Below are 27,576 nucleotides of genomic sequence, written 5' to 3' on the forward strand. Positions count from 1 at the left end.
AACTGCCCTTATACAAAAAGCACAATGTATTAAGTCGTTTGACACCTTCAGAGGCACATTTAACATTCTAACACACAATGCTCTGTCTTAACCTATAAACAACAAGGCGAGTTCACATTTTCTGCATTTTCCTCTCTAACATCTATAGCATAAGACGTCCCTGTAATCTCTTTCTCTATTCTTTTATATCCTAAGACAGCTCCTCTATGATAAACGGCGAGCGAGTATCGATTGTCTCACCTGCCGTTCAGTCCCAACAGCTCCGGCTTCGCAATATTCTGGGGTGGCTTGAAAGCTCCGTTAAAATGCGATAGAAAAGAGCTACAGAACTGTCGCAATGTCCCAAATTGCATTTTCGCCTGCCCCCTCCTCCCTAATCAACCCTGTAGTCTTTCACTTGAGGAAACGACAGCAGCACACCCACAGCCACACCATGGCTACATCCAAAGCGCTGCCGTGTCGATCAAGTCCCATATTTTCCCGGAGATCTGATGCATGTGAGCCTCATGCTCTGGCCCTGAAGTGCTGCTGCTGCGGCGAGCGGGGGATGGAATCTGTCTGACGGCGTGCCAGAGAGAGAGAGAAACAGCACTGCATTTTTACCAGCTGGAATATCTGGAGCTGCTTCCATGCGCCACCGTCTCGCCTCGGAGAATCAGACAAACTGGAGCAGCACAGACTCTCTCTCTCTCTCTCTCTCTCTCTCTCTCTCTCTCTCTGTCTCTCTCTCTCTCTCTCTCTCTCTCTCTCTCTCTCTCTCTCTCTCTCTGCTCGTTCCTGACATGCAGTCACTGGTTGGTTTATTGCACGAGTCTCCGGGAGAGATGCGTAAACTGGGATGTGGACACCGCGTACTGTTACAGCACTTTCTAACGGGGGAAGTCGAAAGAGAGGAACTGTGTCTCAAAACCTAGTGAGCTGCCTACCTAAATAGCATTTTTAGGCATCAAAGGTGCGTTCTGAATGACCAATTATGCCAAAAAATGCTGCACTGGTGTCTTAAAATCTATTTCAGAAGATGCTCTTGACTAGAGTACAGGGCTGATATATGTAACATCTTTTCAAACAAATCATATTTTATTTATATATTTTACCGTATTGACACAGTTCAAAATGAGTCAATTTGAAAAAGATCTAGAAACCAAAGGGTGTCTCTGCACTTGGAAAATCGAATCTTCTTTATGATGTAAATGTAGCTTTTCTTTTCTAAGGTTTTTCAGCATGGCTAAAGTCTTACAACATTTGACCCAAAGTTTCTTGGATTTTTAATTGTCGTCATTATAATGATAATTACGAGTGGCATGACCATCATCATCATCACTATGACATCATGGCTAGGGATGGGTATGAGTGCACCAGAATATGACAGCAATCATCAATGATGAAAATATAAAATAGTGCAATAGTCAGGGTCCGAATGTAAAAATCCCATTTATTTTCTCAATCAAAAAGATGATTTTAAGAGATATAAATGTGTAAATATTTCAAGACAGACCTTCCATAAGCTCTGAAGTTTTTAAGCGAAGATATATGCTTCTGGAGAAGCATAATTCAGTGTGATTTAAAAAAAAAAATGTTTAATAGAAGAGTTCCTGATAAAGAACTATACACTACCCATAATTCTGAAGAGAGATGCACCAATTAGAGAAGTCCCTGTTACCATGGAAACTGGTAAAGAGCTCAGCAGTGACTGTCCAATCCCATTAAGGATTGTGCATGCATTGTGTAAATAAATTAACGCAATTAAACATGTCCCCGAAATGTTATAAGGAATATTCCATCCGAGCAATTTAAGCTTGAAGTACCACCTATTTTCAGCAGGAGGCAGTAAACTAAACTCCAGCTGTATAGGTAACGCGCAGCTGTACAGACAACAAACCGCATTCAGGCCTGCTTGACACTAGCACAACATGAGGATGCTTTCTTGCATTCAAACACAGCTGGACAGAGCATAATTCAGAATCCAGTGATCTCGAGACGTGTTTTTGTAAGTTTCAAACTGTTTAATTCTATACAGTGACCTAAAAACACTGTGTTTATGATGCGACACAAGCAAAGTGACAAACTCCATAAGCGTCCATCTGACGCATGTGTAAATTCATGTGCCCTTTAAAATAATGCATTTTAATTATCTGAATAAGTATATTTATAAAATACTGTATATTATATTTATAATTATTTAAATAAAACTATAATTATTTAATCATTATATATTGAATTATTATTTAAGGGATTTATTCTGCAAATATTTTATATATGTGATTAATCAACATATGTAATTAATTCGATTAAAAATTTGAATCAATTGGCAGATATACAGTATAAATATACTGTATATATATATATATATAAAATTAGAATACATTTGTGACGAGGAGAACACACGGCCAGCCCTGAATCAGGCTAATCAGCCGGGAGGGGGATAAAGACGAGCCGGAGGTGCCAGTTCGAGAGAGAGAGAGATGCACGTGGCCGCGTTGTGTGTGTCTGTGTGTCTTTATGTTTTATGTTGTTTTAAGTTAAGTTCATTTATATCATTAAACTTTATGTTGACTGTTCAGCTGGTTACCACCTCCTCCTTGCCCATCCTTTACCCCGTTACAGTACTGTTTTTACTTATAATAAATAACTTTGAATAAAAGTCAATAGTTTTACATTGTTTACAATGTACAGCGGTATTCGATTCTAATTTTATTTTAATATCTATGAAGAAAATATACCTGGAATATATAGGAAAAATACTTCTAGATGCAAGACCACTAAAAAAATGGTCACTGTAGTGCTCTGTTTTTTTTTTGTTTTTTTCAACTCCAAGACATTTCATTTTTAATTTTGTGGTTGTTTATGGTGCTGTTTTGGGCAGAACTTGAGTAGTACACAGTTGGGATTAATACACAGTCTGAGTAGTATACAATAGGGGTTAGTACACAGTCTGAGTACTACACAGTAGGTGTTGTCAGTTAGTTTTGCTACTAGTTGCCAGTAAATAGCAGCAGTAAAGAGTTGGTCAGATTGTGAAGTCCAGATTCCGAGCTTTAAAACAACTTTTTTGTTTTAAGTGAGTAGTTTTTAATTAATTAGCTAGCAGCTCTAGTTTAAAGGGTTAAAAATAAAAAAAAATATAGGATATCAGTATGAGTAGGGTGACCACACGTCCTCTTTTTCCCGGACATGTCCTCCAAAAGCGTCCGGCCGGGATTTCTAAATTTGCGAAAATGTCCGGGATTCGGCTTTAGTTGCATTATGATGTGCATCTGGTCTAATACTTCATTGTGTGTGCACACATATTTGCATTGCTTTAACCCCTCTTTGTAAGTCCCACCTTCTCGCACACCAATTGGTCGATTATAAGAGGCTTGCAGCGACTATTGGCCAAATTCCTGCCTGTCAATCTCTCCAAGAACACACAAAGCGCTGTTGTCTTCAGCATCAAACAGCTGCTTGACAGTAGCAGCAAATGACAGCTGAGTGGAAACAATGCCCAAACGAAAGTGCAAATTTACATTAGATTCCCATGCTTTCGTCCAGGTCGAGATCCGTGGGAAGCAGAATGTTTGACATGTAAAGCTGGCACTTATGTGTCTGTTGCTAATAAAGGTGCAAGTGATTTAGAAGCACACATTAGCTCTGCGAAGCATAAAGGGTCAGCAAAAGGTGAAAGTTCATCAGGTAAATTAACTACTTACTTTTTGCGACCAGGTAAAATTGTTATCGCATTGCTTCATTTTCCATGGCCATTCAAAATAATAGTAAATGAAGGTATACTTATGGCATCAAATATTTTATTTTAGTACATGGACATTCAAAAGAATGTTGGACATTTTTATTTATTTATATATATTTATGTTATGCTAATAGAGTGTCTTTTTCACTGTATTAAAGTTTGCATTCATAGTAAAACTGTTTTGAACCCTATTATTCCACCCCCTCCAAAAAGGTGTCCTCTTTTTGGAAAACCAGAATATGGTCACCCTAGGTATGAGCCATAATGAGCTGTGAATTATCTGGTATTGGTATCAGCCCAGAAATTCCATTGGTGTATCCCTATTTTAAATTGTTTTCATTTAGAATGTGGAAAATAGTGGAAAAATTTACCATAATGCAACCTCTTTAACATTAGAGAAACACTGACCTGCCAAGTATCTGAATACTGGGCGGTTACTCGATTGTCTGGTACATGGTGACTCTCAACACTCAGTTTAAAGACGCCGCAAATTTGCCACTAATTATTTTCACATGCAAATGAGCTTTGCAGCAAACTTGCGGGAAATTGTCCATTGTTGCCAAAGGTTTGCTGCAGGTTCATCACTACCGGCAAAGAGCTGCAAACTTCTGGCAAACAAGCTAATTTGCATGTGAAAATAATTTGGCATGAACTCTAGATATTTGTAAGGAATTAGGTGTCATACAAAAAGAGCGTGTTCTTGTTCGAAAATAGCTAGACGGAGAGCGACTGAATGGAACACAGGGCTCTCAAGACATGTTTTTAAAAGATAAACTATTTTTAACTTCACACGCTGTCTTTGCTCATGATGTTTCAGCAAGATGTGATTCAACTCCCAAAGATGTCCGTCTGATGCATTTACATATACAACAATTTAAAAATAGTGCAGACAGAACTTGCTCCATTGCCACTCATCCCAACATACTGTAAGTACTCAGTTGATTTATCTGTTCATTACTCGAGCAGTCAAAATGACCAAAACACACATCTTTAATCATTAGCAACATCTACATGAGCTGAATGTGTGTGTGTGTGTGTGTGTGTGTGTGTGTGACATTGATGTAGCCTGTGCAGTCAGTGCACTTCACTCATTAGTATCTGGACCACTTAAAGACCCTTAACGATCTGCTGAAGAGAGTCTGACAGGGTCGCCAGTCCACTTTACGAGACAGACCAAATACTTTTTTATGGATTCCAAAGGAAAATTTGGAACAGAGTGTGTTTCTAGAGAGACAACCACATACACACACAAATATACACAAACAGACACACTCGCAACCGCACATGCTAAGAGCTAATGGTATTGGTGGCCATAGTGTAGTAGTGAAAGATCTAATCATGTGAAATACAGACTGCTGGTTCAAAGAAATGGCATATGCATTTACTTATGTATTCATATCATGTCCAACAGTTCAATAATGAAGAAGCAGGTCATCTAAATAAACACAATGCAGTCAGAGATGCATTTATGAGTGCTGCTGCTAAAATTTCACATGGTTCATTCATATTCTTGATGCAGCATAACCCTTGCTAGCCCCAGTTAGCCGCACACTTTCTACACTGTGCACAATTGAATGGGACTGGTAAGAAACGAAAGGGACCCCACCACATACACACACAAATACATGCATGTACTCACAGTGACATCACCGTATAGCAGTCCAACAAAGGCTGTTTGTGAGTGCATGAGCACAACGGAGAAGCAGGATACTCGAAAAGGTAGACGTACCTACCTCTCCTAGCAGAAAGCATTTTATTTAGAGAATTTCTTTTGCAAAGACAGTAGAAACATATCATAAGTACCAGAATTGAGTTCAACAAAATTAAATTTTCTGAATGTCCATGGCAAAGTGATGGTTAAAATTCAAAATTTGAATATTCGTAGAATTTAAGATAAAAATGCGCATTCGAATGCTAAAATGTGCATTCGAATTTTGGATGTTTACCAAGCAGCACTGATGATGACTTACTGGACGTTCAGAATGATCGCATTCTTGGGCTAAAACAGACGCAGCACAATGAATAAAACAGAACGCGGGTGTCTTGACACTCGTTTAAAGGTTGAATTTCCTTGTAAATTGGCACAGCTTCTAATAAAATGCAGTGCTCCTGCACAGAAAGGAGCTATAAAAAAAAAAACAGCGAGATGCAATGCAATGTGTTCAGAGTGAGTGGCCCCTTGGGTGGAGATCTTTTGGCTGTTGTGTCTTGCTCTCTTATGAGCATCTCGCTGCATAAGCATTAGGTACGTACATAAAACTGTTTTTAATGAAAAACACTGCGGTACCACCGGGATTATAAAACTTGTGTCTGTGATAGTACTATGGCACCGGTATAGGCTACTGTGCAACACAAATATTTACACATTTTTACACTTCATTTTTCATGTTTCTTTTCTCGTTTTTCTGTTTTACTTAAGATGTGACAATATGAACTGGCTAAACCTTTTACACACTTTTTTGAGATATGTTATTTGCAGTTCCCTATCTGTCACTCACTCGACGTTGGTGTCGATGTAGTGACACTAGGGGTCACTCTTGGGAGCCCGAGACACCTCTGGTCTTTGATAAAAGGCCAATGAAAATTGGCGAGTGGTATTTGCATGCCACTCCCCCGAACATATGGGTATAAAAGGAGCTGGTATGCAACCACTCATTCAGATTTTCTCTTCGGAGCCGAACGGTCATGCTCGCTGAGTTAAATACTACTGTTCATTCACCTGCTGGATCTGACGGCGCATTTCAGCGGCTTCTCCCTCCTCTGCACTGGTGCACTGCAGAGAATGCCCCTTGGCGCTTCGGCAGAAAAACTAGAGAGTATATTTTCTGAAAGAGCATTTTTCCCCTCTAAAAGAGTATATATTTCTCTAAAAGAGCGCACACACGGAACGTCTTTTTAAAGACGCGTCTTTTTAAAGATGCTTTTCCGATTGTGTGTTATTCCTGGTTGTGCTCGTTATCTCTCGCCTTCTAATGGTCACGATCACTGTCTTTCGTGTCTGGGCACTGCTCACGCGGAGACAGCATTCGTGGATGGTCACGTTCTCATTGTGAGAATATGTCCATGGCAACGTTGAGGTCGCGGCTCGCCTTCGTTAGAAAGCGAGCCACCCCAGAGGCTCCCGCCTCGGTCCTTTTACCCACGGGTTTGAGGCCAGCGCGGCTAGCACTGGGGGCGATTTGGGGGCCCCAATGGGACCGCCTCCGCCGGGTATCCCCCCGCGGACCTACCATTCCCCAGCACGCTCGTCTGCCCCGATCGGGCTTCCGGGTGAGTCCGCCGGCTCGTCTCACGGCGAGTTCGACCTCTTATTCGGAGCCCGCGAAAGTGATGAGCTCTCGAGCGCAGCATCGGAGAGCGGGCTCGTCCAGTCGGAAGCCTCAGCTGGGCTCCTCCCTTCGGGGTCGATCGCCCAGTCACAGGCTGACGCGGAGATGACGACATGCTTTCCCGGACAGCCGCGAGCGTCGGTTAGAGTGGATTTCACCGTTCTTCCCTGAACCCTCGCGGCTCTGTGATTGGTTCCTGGGCTCGCGGCGCCGCTCAAAGCCACGCCCCGCCCCGTTCCTTTCTTCCCGGAAGTGCATGAAGAGCTGACAAGGTCGCGGGAGGCACCTTTTACTGCCCGGTCCCGATCTTTTCAGTTTCCCCGCTCTCACTACCCTCGATGGTGGGGCGGCCAAGGGTTATTCGGCAATCCCCCAGTGGATAAAGGCGCTCGCGGTGCACCTATGCCCGCAGAGCGCCGCCACCTGGCGCGGGTGCCCAAAGCCCCCGTCCAAGGCCTGTAGGTTTACGTCGTCTCTGACGGTCAAAGCCTACGGCGCTGCTGGACAAGCCGCCTCCGCCCTGCACGCCATGGCTCTCCTGCAAGTCCCCTGAGGAAGGCCCTTCTTTCTCAGGGAAGGGGCACCATCCGGCACCCGCGCCCAGACCTCTGGAATCTCCATGTCTGGCCCCTGGACGGGATGCGGAAGACCTAAGCTGTCTCCCACCTGCGGTGGTAGACACGTTCACTCAGGCTAGGGCTCCCTCTATGAGGCGCCTGTATGCCTTTAAGTGGCGTCTGTTCGCTAAGTGGTGTTCTTCCCATCAGGAAGACCCCCAGAGGTGCGCAGTCAGATCAGTGCTTTCCTTCCTGCAAGAGAGGTTGGAAGGGAGGCTGTCCCCTTCCACCTTGAAGGTGTACGTTGCTGCCATAGCAGCACACCATGACGCAGTCGACGGTAATTCCTTAGGGAAGCATGATCTGATCATCAGGTTCCTAAGAGGTCTCGCTTGCACATAGCGCCTTCCACCTCCTTTTGAGCTGAAGACATGCGCTGTTAATTCCCAGTAGTGTTCACAAAAGTTGTTCCCTGGTTGACTTCCTCCGAGCCCTGTGGCAGTCGAGTTTTCAGAGAGACTCGCTGCTGGCCCAGTACATGCGCTAACTAAGAGCCCGGTTCTGGGGTAGGTGCTCCGCATGTGGCGGTTCCCTGTAAGGCTAACCCCATGCGATCTATATCTTCCGTTAGTTCGTTTCCCTACTGGCAAATTGCGTCTTCCTTGGGCAGAGCCCCTCAGTCTCCATGTTGTAGTAACTCCTCCCCCATTGGGCAGGATCTACCTTGAAGGCTCTCCACATGGTTGGAAAGACCATGTGATGTATTCTTCCACTTAAATATCCCCCCTCTCTTGGGGCGAGGTGTGGTCTCCGCGAGGTGTGGTCTCCGCGGTGTCCTCCCCTTGGGAGGGACACCCCCCGACTAGACCTGGCGGCCCAGTCAGATAATCCCCCTTCTTTTTTAGGGAGTGGAAAAAGAGAAGGAGAAAGAGGCCACGACTGCGTTAAGCCTGTCTCTATCTCTGGGTAGTCGACTTGTCCCCAAAAAGGGCCGTTTGACACTCATAACTGTGTTGGGGGAGGTTACGTGTCGACCTGGTGTGCTGGCTATGAAGCACACAGCAAGTCTGCCCACCACACACCGCCAGTTCACGTAACACAGTTCAGCCTTGTGGCGTTTTGTATAGGGACCCCTAGTGTCACTACATCGACACCAACGTCGAGTGAGTGACAGATAGGGAACGTCATGGTTACTGGTGTAACCTCCGTTCCCTGATGGAGGGAACGAGACATTGGTCCCTCCTGCCACAACGCTGAACTACCCGCTGAAATGGCCGGACCTTATATCGGCTCCTCAGTGTAAAACCTGAATGAGTGGTTGCATACCAGCTCCTTTTATACCCGTATGTTCGGGGGAGTGGCATGCAAATACCACTCGCCAATTTTTATTGGCCTTTTATCAAAGACCAGAGGTGTCTCGGGCTCCCAAGAGTGACCCCTAGTGTCACTACATCGACAACAACATCTCGTTCCCTCCATCAGGGAACGGAGGTTACACCAGTAACCATGACATTAACAATAGCTATAACCAACCCGATCTCCTGAGAAGTCATTCGAATTTGCACGACCCAGCTCATACAATTTCATACGGTTAAGTACGATTCTGTATGATCTGTATGATTTCTCCTTGAGGCGGTGTTGGCTATAACACGGTGCTGCTTGGTTTATATTGATTCATTGCGCACTCTTGTGGACGTAGGAGACAAAGTCAAATTACATGTCAGATGTCCTGTTGCTTTTTTCCCCTACCTGAAATAGGTATTGTCTTTAAAATTCAAATTCAATTAGAATTTTGTACGCATTAAAGTGAAACATTCTAATTTAGTTTCTCAGCCCTGTTGACTGCCCAACAAGCCAATTTAAATGGCAACTAGATAATCCTGTTCGGCTACGTATTAACATAGTTGCACTGCCGTAATGCTTGCACATTTCCTAATAATTACTCAGGTTGGGTGTGTGATTAAAACAAATATTACAATGTTGTACTGTACAGCTGAGGTCTGTAGGTAATACCACCGGGATCTATGGCCAAGAACTGCCCAGTTAGAGAGGAAAAGCCCTCTAACGGACATGTAAAGCGATCAATCACAGATAGTTTAGTCATCATGTGCTGTTTAGGGGCATGGTTACCAGAGATATATCATTCCAAAATAAAAGACCTTCATGGAAAAGATATAATTGCACAGAAAACACACTGAAAAAAACATTTCCACACTGGAAATGTGTAGAGAGTCTAAGTGCAGCACAGAAAACCTCATCACAGAGTATTTCACAGACACAACTAAGTAAACAAAGCAGAATATGCAGCTCTGCTCAAGGATATTTGCTTTGCTTTCTGCTACGTGCCTCAAATGAATCTCTGAATATCTTTAAGTGATCTGATGTCACTAACCTGGCAAACTTGGACAAAAATGTTGATTATTTTTGCCCTCAAAAGTGCTCATTGTATCAACGCAACATTTCCAGGCGGACTGATAACAAGTCCTGTGTGCATCTACTTGAGGAAGTTCCATCAAACAAGCCAATCAGATCTGCGCTGAGTGGTTTGAAAAAGCGTTTTGTTTTTTGTTTTCAATTTTGTGTGCTATGTGAATCAGACGCTAAGTGCACGGACTGTGTCCAGTCCGTGGGCATCTGGGGCTGAGACTAGTACCCCATTAATGTCCAAATGACTCCAAAGTGGTCTCATTTGTTTGTACATCATTTTTGCACATCTGGGTGTTAATGGGGTGCTAAGGCCCATGCTTACAAAATGTTATGTTCAATTTCTCAAAAAAAAAAAAAAAAACATAAATAAATAAATAAATAATATTAATAATATTTTGCCCTCACAAATGATGCTCAAATGAACTCAATGCTAGTGGTACTGTATAGTATAGTGATTCAGTAGTGTTGATAGCTGTTATATGTGTATGTTCTGTTAAATTGGTTTATATTATCTATTTGTAATTATGTTTAATACAAATAGTGCAAGTAATTTTCTGCTTTGAGGCATTTCATTATTTGACAGTTATTACTACAGTTCTCTGGGCTTCCAGAGCCCTTCAATTGCCAAAAGTTCCCATTAACTAAACACACACATGACATAGCGAACATAAATAACTTATCTATAATGATTCTAAGGTCATTTTAATCTATTCTTCCACCGACGGCTCGTGGACACGTGCACAACAGCACCACTGCTGAAAGATCCTAGGGAAAACAGTGTGAACCTGCAGATTGACTCTTTCTCTCACAGACACGCTGGGTCTCTCTCAATCATGATCCAATAATGATATCACGATACAACCATGATATATTGAATAATGACATGTGTATCGCAATAAGAAATCATTTTGTAAGGAGCCTGCCAATACCCAGATACATTTGCAGCTTCCCATTGGTTGACTATGATAAGACTTAATTCATTTAAACAATAGTCAGAGTGTAACTAACTTCCCTAAAAATAAGAAAGAGGCACATAACAGCAATGAGGACAGTCTTGCTCAATAGAACAGTAATAAATCAGTAATCAAATCACTTGATGTATGCAAGTAAACTCATCTCCACAATATACAGTACATACCGTTAAACTACAAGCAATTAAGCAGAGGTTAAAAAAAAAAAAAAATCCAGAATCTCAGATTCATAACAAAAATCTTTTTCCAGTGAGACAAAATGCTCTAGAGAGCCTGATTTCTTGAAAATTATAGTACGTGGCTCATTAAATGTATTGTGGTATATCAGTGGTGAAATGTCCACTGTGTGGCACTTAAAGCGAATTAAATGTTCTTCCGAACAGATGAGGTATTTAATGCTTTATCGGGTTTTAAATCAACAAAACTTACCTCCTTACCCTAAACCTAACTGATAGTGTCATAAAAAGCAAATGTGACAGGAAAAACTCATACCTCGTTCCTTTGCATCACAAGTGCAATAATCAGTTGAGCTACCATGCAATTTAATCGCACTTTAACAAGCTTGTAAATGTAGTTGTTATGTAATGCAAACATTAAAATGTATCACCTCACAAGTAGGGCAGCTACTAACGATTATTTTGATAATCGACTAATCTAATGATTATTAGATTATATTATTTGTGCTGTAAATTTATTTCCCTGCTAAACGTATTAATATTATTATTATTATTATTATTATTATCATACATTTTATTTATATGTGCCTTACATGAACTCAAGGACATCTTATAATAGAACAATCAACATTAAACAACAAATAATCATCATTACAGCCTGAACAGACTCAATACAAGCATAAAAACAATCACATAAAAGCCTGCCTAAAAAGATGGGTCTTAAGGCGAGATTTAAAAACAAGAAGACTTTCACTGTTTCGCACATCCTGTGACAACGAGTTCCATAAATAAGGAGCTGCATGTCTAAAGGCTCGAGACCCCATAGAAGTTGTGCTAACTCGGGGGAGAACAAGAGTGAGTGCAGAAGACGATCTTAAAGTGCGAGTAGGAGTGTGGATTTGAAGAAGGTCAGATAAGTATGAAGGGGCAAGATTACTGAGTGCCTTGTAATTAAGGAGAAGGATTTTAAAGTCAGTGCGATATTTAACCGGGAGCCAATGCAAGTGTTGTAATATGGGAGTAATGTGTTCAGTTATAGTAGTTCTGCAAATAATTTGTGCAGCTGAATTCTGTGCTAACTGGAGTTTGTAGAAAAGCCTTGATGGCAGACCATAAAAAAAGAGCGTTACAATAATCAAGAAGGGAAGTGACTAAAGCATGAACAAGAATCGCAGTGCTCATTACTGAAAGAGCCGGACAAAGTCTATTAATATTACGTATGTGAAAATATGCAGAGCGAATGACACTGTTTATATGTATTTCGAATGATAAAGTACTATCAAAGATGACACCCAGACTTTTAACCTGTTTAGCAACAGACACTGGAAAATTAGAAATATTCACTGAACAACATTTAGACTTGGCCAAGTTGGTTTTTGAGCCAATAAGAAGAATTTCAGTTTTACAGCTATTTAACTTAATAAAATGTGATGTAAACCACTCGTTCATCTCAGCTACACAATCTGAGAGGATAGATGGAGGAAAAGTAGAGGGAGGTTTAGAGGACAGGTTAAAGTTGGGTGTCATCAGCAAAGCAGTGGAATTGAATACCAGATTTTACTCGTCCAGTCGGAAGCCTCAGCTGGGTTCCTCCCTTCGGGGTCAATCGCCCAGTCACAGGCTGACACGGAGATGACGACATGCTTTCCCGGGCAGCCGCGAGCGTCAGTTAGAGTGGATTCACCGCTCTTCCCTGAACCCTCACGGCTCGGTGATTGGTTCCTGGGCTCGCGGTGCCGCTCAAAGCCACGCCCTGCCCCCGTTCCTTTCTTCCCGGAAGTGCATGAAGAGCTGACAAGGTTGCGGGAGGCACTTTTTACTGCCCAGTCCCGATTTTTTCAGCTTCCCCGCCCTCACTACCCTCGATGGTGGGGCGGCCAAGGGTTATTCGGCAATCCCCCGGTGGATAAAGGCCCTCGCGGTGCACCTATGCCCGCAGAGCACCGCCACCTGGCGCGGGTGCCCAAAGCCCCCGTCCAAGGCCTGTAGGTTTACGTTGTCTCTGACGGCCAAGGCCTACGGTGCCGCTGGACAAGCCGCCTCCGCCCTGCACGCCATGGCTCTCCTGCAAGTCCGCCAAGGCGCTAATGGAACTGCACGAGGGTAGTTCCGCCCCGGGATTGATGCAGGAACTGCGCTCGGCGACCGACCTCGCTCTCCGAGCGACGGAGGTCACGGCGCGGTCTCTCGGGCGGACGATGGCCACACTAGTGGTCCAGGAGCGCCACCTTTGGCTCAACCTGGTCGAGATGGGTGAGGCTGACAAGACATGATTCCTTGCTGCCCCATTTCCCAGGCAGGCCTATTCGGCAATACTGTCGAGGACTTTGCCCAGCAGTTCTCGATGGTAGAGCAGTAGATGGATGCTAGCCGGCATATCCTGCCCCGGCGTGGCTCAAGATCCCGCACCCCGTCTACTCATCGCCAAGGGCGTTCACCTGCGGTGACTGCACCGGCTCCGCCACAGCCCGCTCCTTCAGCCCGGCCCCGGCGTGGAGCCCACTGCAGGAAGCAGACGCCACCCATCTCACGGCCGCCCAGAACCCGTGAAAGGCTTCAAAGCGCCCTTGAGACGGGCGACCCAGTGACAATGAAACCCACTGCTCTGGAGCTGGTAAGCAGATCTTCATCTTTTTGTTACCTTTTGCATTTAATTGCGCTGCATGCCCAAGTGGCTGCAGTACTCAAGAGCTCAGCAAGAGTGGTTTCCTTGTTCCCTGGGTCACATATCTGGTGTGTACGGCTGGCATGACGACCACCGTCCACCACTCCATTTGGCAGCTCTGGCACAAATCCGCCCCCGATGTGACAGTCTCCATGGGTCACGAGGACAGGTCTCTTCCTCCCCCATCCCAGGCTGTTCCGGGGGTGGTCACAAGGAGCCAGGTAAGTGCTTCAATGTCCTTAGACTCAGCACGGCCACGACGTGGTGTGGCACCTCGAGTTCCGCCCCGCCGCGAGGCCCCACCTGCCGGTACATCCGATGATGTTGTCCCTTTGGTCCCCCTTGCGCGGAACTTGGATGCATGGCTTGCGCCTTCCAATCCGTCACGAGGGCTGGTCCAGACCGTCCGACTCGGCTGCGCGATTCACTTCGCCGGGCATCCACCCAGGTTCAGCGGTGTCCACTTCACCTTGGTGAAAGACGAAAACGCTGCTACCTTGCGCGGAGATCGCTACCCTCCTACGGAAGGACACAATAGAACCTGTCCCTCCAGCCGAGATGAAGAAAGGGTTTTACAGCCCCTACTTCATAGTACCGAAAAAAGGCGGTGGGTTGCGGCCAATCTTGAAACTGTGAGTACTGAACCGGGCTTTACACAGACTCCTGTTCAAGATGCTGACGCAAAGACGCATTCTAGCGAGCATCTGGCATCAAGATTGGTTCGCGGTGGTAGACCTGAAGGATGCGTACTTTCACGGCTCAATCCTTCCTCGACACAGACCCTTCCTGCGGTTCGCGTTCGAGGGTCAGGCGTATTAGTACAAAATCCTCCCTTTCGGTCTGTCCCTGTCTCGCGTCTTTACGAAGATCGCAGAGGCTGCCCTTGCCCCATTAAGAGAGGTGGGAATTCACATTCTCAACGACTGGCTAATCTTAGCTCACTCTCGAGACGTGTTATGCGCACACAGGGACCTGGTGCTCTCACACCTCAGCCGACTAGGGCTTCGGGTCAACTGGGAAAAGAGCAAGCTCCTCCCATTTCAGAGCATCTCTTTTCTTGGTTTGGAGTTGGACTCAGTCTCCTTGACGGTGCGCCTTTCGAACGAGCGCACCCAGTCGGTGCTGGCCTGTTTGAAGGCATTCAAACAGAAAACAGCGGTTCCACTGAAACTTTTTCAGAGGCTCCTGGGGCATATGGCATCTTCGGTGGTGGCCACCCCGCTTGGGTTGATGCATATGAGGCCGCTTCAGCACTGGCTCCAGACTCGAGTCCCGAGACGGGCATGGCACCACGGGACACACCGTGTGGCCATTACGTCGGTCTGTCACCATCTTTTCAGCCTTTGGACCGACCTCTCGTTTCTACGAGCAGGTGTTCCCCTAGAACTGGTCCCCAGGCGCATCGTGGTCACGACAGATGCCTCAAACGGGCTGGGGCGCTGTTTGCAATGGGCACGCAGCCGCCGGCCTCTGGACGGGTGCGCGACTGCATTGGCACATCAACTGCCTCGAGTTAATGGCAATGCTGCTCACCCTGCGGCGGTTTCGGCCGTTGATCCAGGGCAAGCATGTGTTAGTTCAGACAGACAACACGACAACGGTAGCATATGTCAATCGCCAAGGTGGGTTGCACTCTCGTTGTGTGTCACAACTCACCCGCCGTCTCCTCCTCTGGAGTCAGCAGCACCTTAAGTCGCTGCAAGCCACTCACATCGTTTTCGGAGAGACTTGCTGCCGGCCCAGTACACGCGCTAACTAAGAGCCCGGTTCTGGGGTAGGTGCTCCGCATGTGGCGGTTCCCTGTAAGGCTAACCCCATGCGATCTATATCTTCCGCTAATTCGTTTCCCTGCTGGCAAACTGCGTCTTCCCTGGGCAGAGCCCCTCTGCCCCAGTCTCTATGTTGTCGTAACTCCTCCCCCATTGGGCAGGATCTACCTTGAAGGCTCTCCACATGGTTGGAAAGACCATGTGATGTATTCTTCCACTTAAATATCTCCCCCTCTCTTGGGGCGAGGTGTGGTCTCCGCGGTGTCCTCCCCTTGGGAGGGACACCCCCCGACTAGACCTGGCAGCCCAGTCAGATAATCCCCTTTTTTAGGGAGTGGAAAAAGAGAAGGGGAAAAGAGGCCACGACTGGGTTAAGCCTGTCTCTATCTTTGGGTAGTCGATTTGTCCCCAAAAAGGGCCATTCGACACTCATAACTGTGTTGGGGGAGGTTACGTGTCGACCTGGTGTGCTGGCTATGAGGCACACAGCAAGTCTGCCCACCACACACCGCCAGTTCACGTAACACAGTTCAGCCTTGTGGCGTTTTGTATAGGGACCCCTAGTGTCACTACATCGACACCAACGTCGAGTGAGTGACAGATAGGGAACGTCATGGTTACTGGTGTAACCTCCGTTCCCTGATGGAGGGAACGAGACGTTGGTCCCTCCTGCCACAACGCTGAACTACCCGCTGAAATGGCTGGACCTTATATCGGCTCCTCAGCGTAAAACCTGAATGAGTGGTTGCATACCAGCTCCTTTTATACCCGTATGTTCGGGGGAGTGGCATGCAAATACCACTCGCCAATTTTCATTGGCCTTTTTATCAAAGACCAGAGGTGTCTCGGGCTCCCAAGAGTGACCCCTAGTGTCACTACATCGACACCAACGTCTCGTTCCCTCCATCAGGGAACGGAGGTTACACCAGTAACAATGACGTTCTTGTGTTCCCTTCACCAGAACTAATTAAACTGGCATAATAATCTGTTTTAGCTGTGGTAAGAGCTACTTTATAGTTTTGCATATGCTCAGAATACAGTTCTTTATGTACCACCAGTCCAGTCCTGACATATATGCGCTCCAGACGATGGCCATTAATATATATATATATATATATATATATATATATATATACATTTAGCAGGGAAATAAATTAGTGGATCAGTTTAGTCGGACTGTCTATCTTGCCTGTGCCATCAGTTGCGCTCCCACCTCCCGCTGCTCCATGCACGTTTAAAGAGAATTTATGTACACTTTTTAAAATAATAATAAAAAAACAAACAACCACACAATTCACTCAACGATGCTGCAGCATCGCATTATTAGATTGAAAAAGTTCCATGTCAAATCCTACTCGTTGTATTGGCGGCCATACGTATCATCACTTATTTAAGGTGGGCATTTGCAAAATCCTAAGAAAGATATATGCATATCTGCATATGCCCTAGACTACACTACTGTGTGAAAGTGAATAAAAGTCACTGTTGTTGAAGGAAACTGCTGCGCTACGTACAACGAGCCACGTAAAAATCATTTAGCAAACATTTACAGTATAGGTATAATAACATGATTCTATGAGACCAGGTTGGCTCTTGAAACTTACAAATCTTTCTGACATCAAGAGTCCCACACTTACTTTGTATTAATTGAACATATCAAGAGGTCATTCAAAATGGAGGGAGCTTATTCACAATAAACATATCAGGTAACATTTTAGAATCTATCTGGCCAGACAAGATACTTCAGTATAAATTGGTTGATTCTAACCTGTCTGTGGGGTTCCCTGAACCGTTTCTGAGAGGGTCCTGACTTGCTCCGGCTGGGCCTCCCCTCGCTTTGGCTTGGGGCCCTGATCTGGACCCCTCAGAACCGCTGTAGAACCACGCTCCCGACTTGGTGAGGATTTCTTGTTGTTTTCGGCACAGGTTGCATACCCACATTACCTGTATGGGAGATGACACATAAAGATTAAGGACATTTAATGGAATACAATATTAGAAGCACAAAAAGAGTCAGTAAAAACCTAGTTGTCTAACCCCGTGGAGGTCTAGTGTGGATGTGGGATTTCAGAGGTTATATTCTAAATATTCTTTTTTTTTTTTATCATACAGATTCTACAAAAATAACAAATGACAGTCAGAGGACTTTGGATACCGTGTAAACCAAGAGGTCAGGTTGTGGCTGGTTAGTTTCGGCAAGTATCGAAATTATCGACATGCTGCTTCCAAATGTTCATGCACCATGAAATCGACCCATTCTGCCGAATATGAACTTATTCATATTAACGACTGTGTATTTCATATTAACGACCGTGTATTGTGACTAAATACATTTTTTGCAAGCAACTTGTTAATAACAAGTATTTCATTATATCATAGAAGATGTTTTACCAGTGACTTATTTCTTTCTTTATTCATTTATTTATTTGTTTGTTTGTTTTCCGTTTCCACCCATGAGAAAAATGGCAGCATGCATGTCACATACTTCCAGGACTGCATGCATCAGCCGAGCAACTACCATTGATATGAATGGGAATGTTAGCAGATAACTCTCTCAAGGTATTGTAGACCTCCTTGATGTAAACCCCAACATCTGACAATCAATGTGAATAGTCATGGAAACAACATTCAACTATAGTATCATAGCATGTACTACTGCTATTACAAATTAAACATAAAAAATAGAAACAAACTGAATATAGATTAAATTTAATGTAATACGATAGTCAATAGTAAATACATCAACACAGGACAGAAAATTGCTTGACAAGCCATTTCATAGGGTCTTTAAGCCACTCACTCATACACAATGAAACCAAAGTCATGCACACACATATTTAAACCACACATTCATATTCACTCATCTCATTTAAATGAGCAAATCAATGAGTACCATTAGAGCTGGTGACTAGAGTAGAGCGCTTACCTGCCTTTGCTGAGTCACCGAGAGAGAGAGAGAGAGAGAGAGAGAGAGAGAGAGTTTAAAAGAGACAGAGAAAAAGAATGAGGGAAAGGCATAAAATGAGTTAAAAATAGAACAAAGAGGCCCATTAGTGACAGCCCAGTAATAGGGAAATATTGCCTGAACTGCTTTCCAATGTATTGTGGGCATTTAAATGCAAATTTTGCTACATACGAAATGCTTTTTTGCTAACACAAATGTCTGCCTTTAGAAAAACACAAAGAAACCAGTGACTGACACAATATTTCGGTCTTTTATTTAACCTGGTCTCCAAAACATACACTTCTGAATTATCCCCAAAAAGGCAAATCAACAAGAGCCCCCAATATGCAGCCCAAATCAAGTGTTAAATATACCATTATATTTGCCATTGTCTCTAGTTTTATCTCTCTGAATGTGACCATATGACACACATCACACATGACTACATCAGCACTGACTACACTATACTGTAGTGTATGATCTAGATTATGACAAAACTATAGATTATTCATAATAGTTTTATGGTTTGGAAAATGCTTTTCTACAGAAAGAAAGCTGCTCTAAAGTATTTACAGGTCAAGGCAGGAGAGGAAAACCTTGGAGCTATATATATATATATATATATTAGTATAGTATAGTTGTGGCAGGGCGGAAGGCGGGGCCGGGTCATGATTCTACACACAAGGCCCCTAATCAGAGAGGGATAAGGGCCGATTTGAGACGGCAGTGCAACAGAGAGAGAGTTACGGACAGCTGTCCGACACCTGTGTGTGTTTGTGCTTTTGTTTTAGTTAATTATTAAATATTATTTATATTATCAAGCTGGTTCTCACCTCCTCCTTTCCACTGAACAATGTTACAATAGTATAGTATATATACTGTGTGTATATAGTTGAAGTCAGAAGTTTACATACACTTAGGTTGAAGTCGTTAAAACTAATTTTTTAACCACTCCACAGATTTAATATTAGCAAACTATAGTTTTGCAAGTCGTTTAGGACATCTACTTTGTGCAAGACACGAGTAATTTTTTCAACAATTGTTTACAGGCAATTTCACTTTTAATTGACTATATCACAATTCCAGTGGGTCAGAAGTTTACATACACTAAGTTAACTATGCATTTCTGGAAAATTCCAGAAAATTATGTCAAGCCTTTAGGCAATTAGCTTCTGATAGGAGGTGTACTGAATTGGAGGTGTACCTGTGGATGTATTTTAATGCCTACCTTCAAACTCAGTGTCTTTTTGCTTGACATCATGGGAAAATCAAAAGAAATCAGCCAAGACCTCAGAAAAAAATTGTGGACCCCCACAAGTCTGGTTCATCCTTGGGAGCAATTTCCAAATGCCTGAAGGTACCACGTTCATCTGTACAAACAATAGTATGCAAGTATAAACACAATGCGACCATGCAGCCATCATACCACTCAGGAAGGTGCGAAAAGTGCAAATCAATCTCAGAACAACAGCAAAGGACCTTGTGAAGATGCTGGAGGAAACAGGTAAACAAGTATCTATATCCACAGTAAAACGAGTCCTATATCGACATAACCTTAAAGGCTGCTCAGCAAGAAAGAAGCCACTGCTCCAAAACCGCCATAAAAAAGCCAGACTACAGTTTGCAAGTGCACATGGTGTCACACTAGGGAAAGACAGGACCCAAACGCAGAGGTAAAGCTCACAAGTCTTTAATAAAACAGTCGACACAAAAGCGCTACAGCGCCAGCTCGGTCGAGCTCAATATGGAAGCCACTGGGCGAGGATAGTGTGTTCGTCAGTGTATGTGCTGTGGAGGTCTGGAACAATCCGTTGAAGAGTGGTGTGGCGCGAAGCAGAGCCCAGAACTAGTCTCCCGACACGCGGGCAGAAACCAAGGAATCCTCCTCGAGTGCGATCAGGCAATGGCGATCTAATGGGAAAACACCATTGGAGACAAAGCAACCAACAGAACGGAACTTCACTCTAAACAGGGGAACAACGTTAAAGTATAGCTAACAATAAACCAGCAAACATACAGGGAACACACAAGGGATAAAGTAGGGTATGCAATCAGTGGAAGACAGGTGGAGTGTGTGAGAAACCCATTACCGTAATCAACGCCTCCCATGGAAACGCAGATTATGCTCACCGACTCCACCAGTGAAACACGAGGGAGAGAGAAAAACAAACAACAGAATGAACCAGCAAATGCCGGAGCCATGACACATGGGGACAAAGATCGTACTTTTTGGAGAAATGTCCTCTGGTCTGATGAAACCAAAATTGAACTGTTTGGCCATAATGACCATCATAATATTTGGAGGAAAAAGGGTGAGGCTTGCAAGCCGAAGAACACCATCCCAACCGTGAAGCATGGGGGTGGCAGCATCATGTTGTGGGGGTGCTTTGCTGCAGGTGGGTGTGGTGCACTTCACAAAATAGATGGCATCATGAGGAAGGAAATTTATGTGGATATATTGAAGCAAAATCTCAAGACATCAGCCAGGAAGTTAAAGCTCGGTTGCAAATGAGTCTTCCAAATGGACAATGACCCCAAGCATACCTCCAAAGCTGTGGCAAAATGGCTTAAGGACAACAAAGTCAAGGTACTGGAGTGGCCATCACAAAGCCCTGACCTCAATCCGATGGACAATTTGAGGGCCAAACTGAAAAAGCGTGTGTGAGCAAGGAGGCCTACAAACCTGACTCAGTTACACCAGTTCTGTCTGGAGGAATGGGCCAAAATTCCAGCAACTTATTGTGAGAAGCTTGTGGAAGTGTACCCAAAATGTTTGACCCAAGTTAAACAATTTAAAGGCAATGCTACCAAATACTAACAAAGTGTATGTAAACTTCTGACCCACTGAGAATGTGATGAAAGAAATAAAAGCTGAAATAAATCATTCTCTCTACTATTATTCTGACATTTCACATTCTTAAAATAATGATCCTAACTGACCTAAGACAGGGAATGTTTTCCATGATTTAATGTCAGGAATTGTGAGTTTAAATGTATTTGGGTAAGGTGTATGTAAAACATATATATATATATATACACACACACACAGTAGCCTATATATACAGTATATATAGCCTATATTGTTTTACATAAAACAGCTCCGATATAAAAATAAATAAATAAATAAAGAGATTTGTGGGGGGAATGGGAACATTTTGAGGAAATGCTGCCATATGGCAACCCGAAAAATGGTCAGTAAACTTGTCTTCTTTAAAGGTACATTACATTGTAAAAAGTGACAACCTGCATTTGTTATCTTAAGGAGCTTTTCTACAGAATCCAACCCTTAAAATTGGTTTTGTTAAAGCAGTTAATTTAAATGTTACCACACATCGGCACGTGCAGTGAACGATTAAGCGGGAAAATACATCGTCGTGTCCTTCATGATCCACAACGTTACCTCAGTTTATTGATTATGGTTTATCCAAAGAATACAAATAATAATGAAAAAAACTTCATTAGATGTATGAAAACACGTATGACATTGTCTTGTAACACACAAATAGACTCGTTTCCTACCCATTTCGTCGTTGTGAGTCGTCATTTTGTGGCTCGAGACGCAAATGAACGGCGATAGAGAAGATCGTTATGTCGGATCCTCGATGTTCAGCACCACGGACAGCACCAGATCCTTAAAAGACTGTGTCGTCTGCTGCAGTTGAGCCTCGTCAAAACGCAAATTCTTCTAAACTATCGACTCGATTCTGAGAAACCCGTTACTGAGCTGCTGTCAGTTCTGCGGATGTCTGAGTGCGGAACTGATCAGCGTTGAACAGGCTGAAGAACTCGCTGCTCTTCGCTTTAGTCTACATTATTTACGGATCTCGCTGCTACCAAGCGACTAAGCCGGAATTCAGTTCATTACAAATGCATGCCGCTTCAAACTGGGCGAAAAAACACAGGAAATAACAGTCTTTGAAGTTGTAGCCATGAACCCGAACAAATTGAATGTATCCAAAGAATTCGAGTAAAATACATACAGCTTCATGAGGTAACATCTAAAGGAACTGGTTTTATTCAAGTCAAAAATGTTATTACACGATAATAGTTATTTTTATTGGTTAGGTGAAAAAGATCCTTTAGGTAACAATTGCAGGTCATCACTTTTTTTCAGTGTACCTTTTTGAGTTTGTTCGACTCAAAAAATAAATGCATTTGTATGTTTAACCACATGGCAGGCACTACTTATCTGGGATAAGAGGTAACAACTAATCATTAAAAAAATGAAATTCTCTCATCATTTACTCACCCTTATGCTATCCCACATGTGCATCCTCTGCTGAACACAAATGAAGATTTTTATAAGAATATTTCAGCTCTGTAGGTCCATACAATGCAAGTGAATGGTGGCCAGAACTTTGAAGCACCAAAAAGCACATAAAGGCAGCATAAAAGTAATCCATAAGACTCCAGTGGTTTAATCCATGTCTTCAGAAGCGATATGATAGGTGTGGGTGAGAAACAGATCAATATTTAATAAATTATAAAGTCATTTTTTACTATAAATTCTCCTCCTGCCCAGTAGGTGGTGATATGCACGAAGAATGCAAATCGCCAAAAACAAAAGAAGAATGTGAAAGTGAAAGTGAAGATTTATAGTATGAAAAGGACTTAAATACTGATCTTTTTCTCACCCACTCTTATCATATCGCTTCTGAAGACATGGATTAAACCACTGGAGTCTAATGGATTACTTTTATGCTGTCTTTATGTGCTTTTTGGTGCTTCAAAGTTCTGGCCACAATTCACTTGCATTGTATGGACCTACAGAGCTGAAATATTCTTCTAAAAATCTTCATTTGTGTTCAGCAGAAGAAAGTAAGTTATACACATCTGGAATGACATGGGGGTGAGCAAATGATGAGAGAATTTTCAGTTTTGGGTGAACTAGCCCTTTAACGGTGCAACTCTGAATAGATAAGTACTACATAATGCAGTGTTTTTTTTTTTTTTTTTTCAAATGTGGGTCCGGGGACCCCATGGGGCCACAAAAGGGCACTAGGAGGTCCGTAGAAAATGTAAAAAAATTAAAGTGTAATTTAGTTTGCTCACTGGAGGTTGTAAGGCCATATTCTCAGTACAGCTGCTATGAAACAATATTTATTGCAAAGGTGTACATTTTAATTTAAATTAAAATGTTTCTCTTAAACACAAACATTAATTATGAAAATAAGATAAGAAAAAATATGCACTGTAAACTTAGCACAACATATTTTTGGAGGTAATATTTTACATATAATATTTTACTAATTTCTTTTGGCTTTAGTACAATGAATATATAAAAGCCAGTTATTTACAGGTTACATGTCATCTTTATAATATCACACGCACATAACCCCTGATACTGTGATTACAATTATTCACAATATCTAAATACAAGGTATATTGCAAAACATTATAAATACCTTGATAATTAATTCTGTGGTTGGTTAATGTAAGTTATTATATAGTGTTTTGTGTTAATTTAGAGTGTGTTTTTGTTTTCTTTTCCAGCAATATAACAATGTTGTGGGTGTATATGAGCTTAGAGCGAGAGCTCCATGACATCACTGTCCCAGCACTGAAAAAGAATCTGGTCACCCGGCACTGCCAGGGCAAATCAATCCATGGCCTCTAACATGTGGAGCCATCCACACTGACATCAGACACAGCAGCGACGGTGTCTATGACACCCTAACATCAGTTGTCTTCACGCGGCTCCCTGTTCCCTGTACAGCATGGAGCGCACAGCATCACGGGTAAAAAACAACTGTCTGAACTACAAACAGCTTCCTAAATCCATATTCCCATTATTACTATTATATTGCACACTTACATATTAATCTGATGCCAGTGAAACAATTCCAAATTCATCAACACCAATCATATCACATGTTAAATAGTTCAGTTATCCTAAAACTTATTATGTAAGTTAAATATTCACGAGAAACACATACATTTAATCTGGTTAGTATACTTCTGGGGATTTTGTTGCCCCTAAGATCTAATGTCAGGTGCAAAACTGTTTGGTTGGGGCAAAATTCTTGGTCTCAAACCACTAAGGACTTTGCCACTGACTCAAGCAGACTAACAAGTGCACAAACTACATAAAAGTGCTGTTAATCAGAGTGTTATCTCAACTGAAGCATGTCCAGATCTTCCTCTTGCTGCACCCTCACTAAACACAATGCATTATGCACACAATTCATCATTCATGAGCTGTGAATAGTGAATTAGTCACTGATTAACAATTGACCAACAGTAAAGCTATTTTCCACATTCATCCACTCCTTGAAGGTAGGAAAACACAGGCGGCAGACAAATTTGGATGTAAATAATCTCTATACACCCAGAGCAACTGTCTGTATGAGATGTTGTAATGTGTGCAGTCTACAGACCAAACAAAGCGCAGTATCCGTCTTCACGACAGAGAGCTCATTACCTTTAACTGATTTTGATTAAATAGATCACTCAGAACTATGTCATAGTCACAGTTCAGTGAATAGCTATCATTTTTAATATTCAATCAATTACTTTAGTGCCAGTATTGAATCAGTGACTGCACCTGATAAATCCAGCTATGATGTGAATCTCACAAAACCTGTCAAGAACATGTCCAGGTCATGTTTCACACCAAAATCAAAGGGGAAACAATATAAATAATATTTTGCATAAATAAAATGACACCTATTTTATGACTATTTATTTATTTATTTATTTATCCTCTTTTCTCCCCAATTTAGAATGCCCAATTCCCACTACTTAGTAGGTCCTCGTGGTGGCGCGGTTACTCATTCCGGGTGGCGGAGGACAAATCTCAGTTGCCTCCGCTTCTGAGACAGTCAATCCACACATCTTATCACGTGGCTCGCCGTGCATGACACCGTGGAGACTCACAGCATGTGGAGGCTCATGCTACTCTCTGCAATCCACACACAACTTACCACATGCCCCACTAAGCGCGAGAACCACTAATCGCGACCACGAGGAGGTTACCCCATGTGACTCTACCCTGCCTAGCAACCGGGCCAATTTGGTTGCTTAGGAGACCTGGCTGGAGTCACTCAACATGCCCTGGATTCGAACTCACAACTCCAGGGGTGGTAGTTAGCGTCAATACTCACTGAGCTACTATTTTACGACTATTATTTACTGTATTGTGACATTAAAGACTTATAATTTATTTACAAATTAATTCTAAATCATTAATATGTGGCTTTAACAACATTAATAAAAAGGGCGACTGTCATGCAAATAGTACACCATTTTACCTCACGTTATGAATCCTTAATAACACTTATTCAACATTAGTAAGCTATGAAAATGTATCTTAATGTAAAGTGGACACATATGAAGCATTTATTAATGTACTTAAAGTTCAGTATAGTTTAATGGTCATCCGGCTTTATTATATGATATGTGCTTAGGGCATGAAGACCTGAAAAGTGGTTTTGCAGAGGACTTTAGGTAACTAGGACTAGGTAAGTATTATTATTTATTTATTTATTTTCTGCATAGTGACATAAATCATGAATTAGGGAATTTTATGTTTTTGATTAATATAAGTATATATAAAAAATCTATATATATTTATAACATGTAAGTTAAAATGCTTACTATTCGGCAATTATTGCATGAAAGTTGCTTTTTGTTGATTTTGTTATAACTGCCTATCAATGATTTATAATGCATTTGTAAATTACTTATTAGTCATTTATAAACCCTTAACAAAGGGAACATTAGTGTAAAGTGTTACCAGTTTACTTTTAAATTAAAATGAACTAAATTTAAAGAAGTACAACAAATAATATCATGATACATAAATTCTTTACAATTTAAATAAGATGGGACAATAATATACCATAAGCATACGACAATTAAGTGCATTATTTTTTGGATAGATCAGATTTGGATACAGAGGCATATGAGAATATTAATGGGTCATGATGAAGAGACCTATGTGAATTTGAACTTGATAAAATTATAAAGAGAAATCAAAGACTAAGAAAAGAAAGAGATGCTGAAGAATTTCTCTTCATGTTGCAAATTAATTTAAGACTGAAGTGAGAGAGTGATGAAAAGGAAAGATGTGCAAGAGACAGAATTAAATGTACTGATATTAGTTCTGATTAATGTATTAAAATTTGAACTAAAATGCTTCACACTTCCCTGTTAACTAACATCTTAAGGAGTTTTGGGATCCTTGCCACAGTCACCTTTGGCTTGCTCACTGAGGGCCTAAAAACAAATCATTTTTAACATTGTGCGACCCCGCTTACACACGTGTGGACATAATTTTTTGGCTTTGCTTTACACAACGCATAATTGAATTTCATTTAACCCTACTGATCTCAGTTCAGGAGATTATATGCTGTCTGTAAAGGGTTAAACTTTTGACGCACGTAGTCATGTGACAAAACAACATGGTGCCGACCACAGCGAAGTTTGTGTTTGGGAGAAATGCCAACAAAACTACATCTGGTAAGAAACCTCATTAAGTTTTTACATTGAAACCTGCTTGAGTCAAAAGATTATATTCTCTTTTTTCTTCCGATATGGCATTTTTAAAATGTAAACGATTAATCGAGAAACACCACGCTGCTAAACACAATGTACACTAATGTGTCCAACAGCATTAGGTTTTCATTACAAATCCTATATTTACTGTGCATTATCAAATTGAGAATTTTTTTAGCTTTATATGGAGTTAGGATGAAAATAAGGTGCATTTCAAACTGTTCTGAGACCAGTGCAGACAGCCAGCACACTGGAGGTTAAGACATTCACTAAATAGGGAGCAAGGGAGCATCCTACATCTCTCTATGCAGCTAAGTGCATTCAATCTAAACTTCCTATCAAAAGTTCAGTTTAAGGCTGCAGATGATGTTTGGACCACTCAACATGTTTGACAGACATGGGAGACTGATAATCAGTACATAGATTCAGAATTTATAATGTATCATTTTATTTTAACATGGTTGGCAGTGATTGGATGATGCTGGACATTACTTTGAATAATAATTATTTATGCTAAT

General features: G+C 42.3%; 1 protein-coding gene across 1 annotated transcript in view; it reads right to left on the minus strand.

Annotated features, from left to right (window-relative positions):
- rims2b (regulating synaptic membrane exocytosis 2b) overlaps positions 1 to 27,576 on the minus strand; it is a 217,071-nt gene that overhangs the window by 153,263 nt on the left and 36,232 nt on the right. Inside the window, exon 6 of the mRNA XM_051670284.1 lies at positions 17,387 to 17,562. Coding sequence (XP_051526244.1) covers positions 17,387 to 17,562 — 176 coding nt within the window. The remainder of the gene's footprint in view (positions 1 to 17,386; positions 17,563 to 27,576) is intronic.

Source organism: Myxocyprinus asiaticus, chromosome 34, assembly GCF_019703515.2.
Source record: "Myxocyprinus asiaticus isolate MX2 ecotype Aquarium Trade chromosome 34, UBuf_Myxa_2, whole genome shotgun sequence".
Lineage (NCBI taxonomy): Eukaryota > Metazoa > Chordata > Actinopteri > Cypriniformes > Catostomidae > Myxocyprinus > Myxocyprinus asiaticus.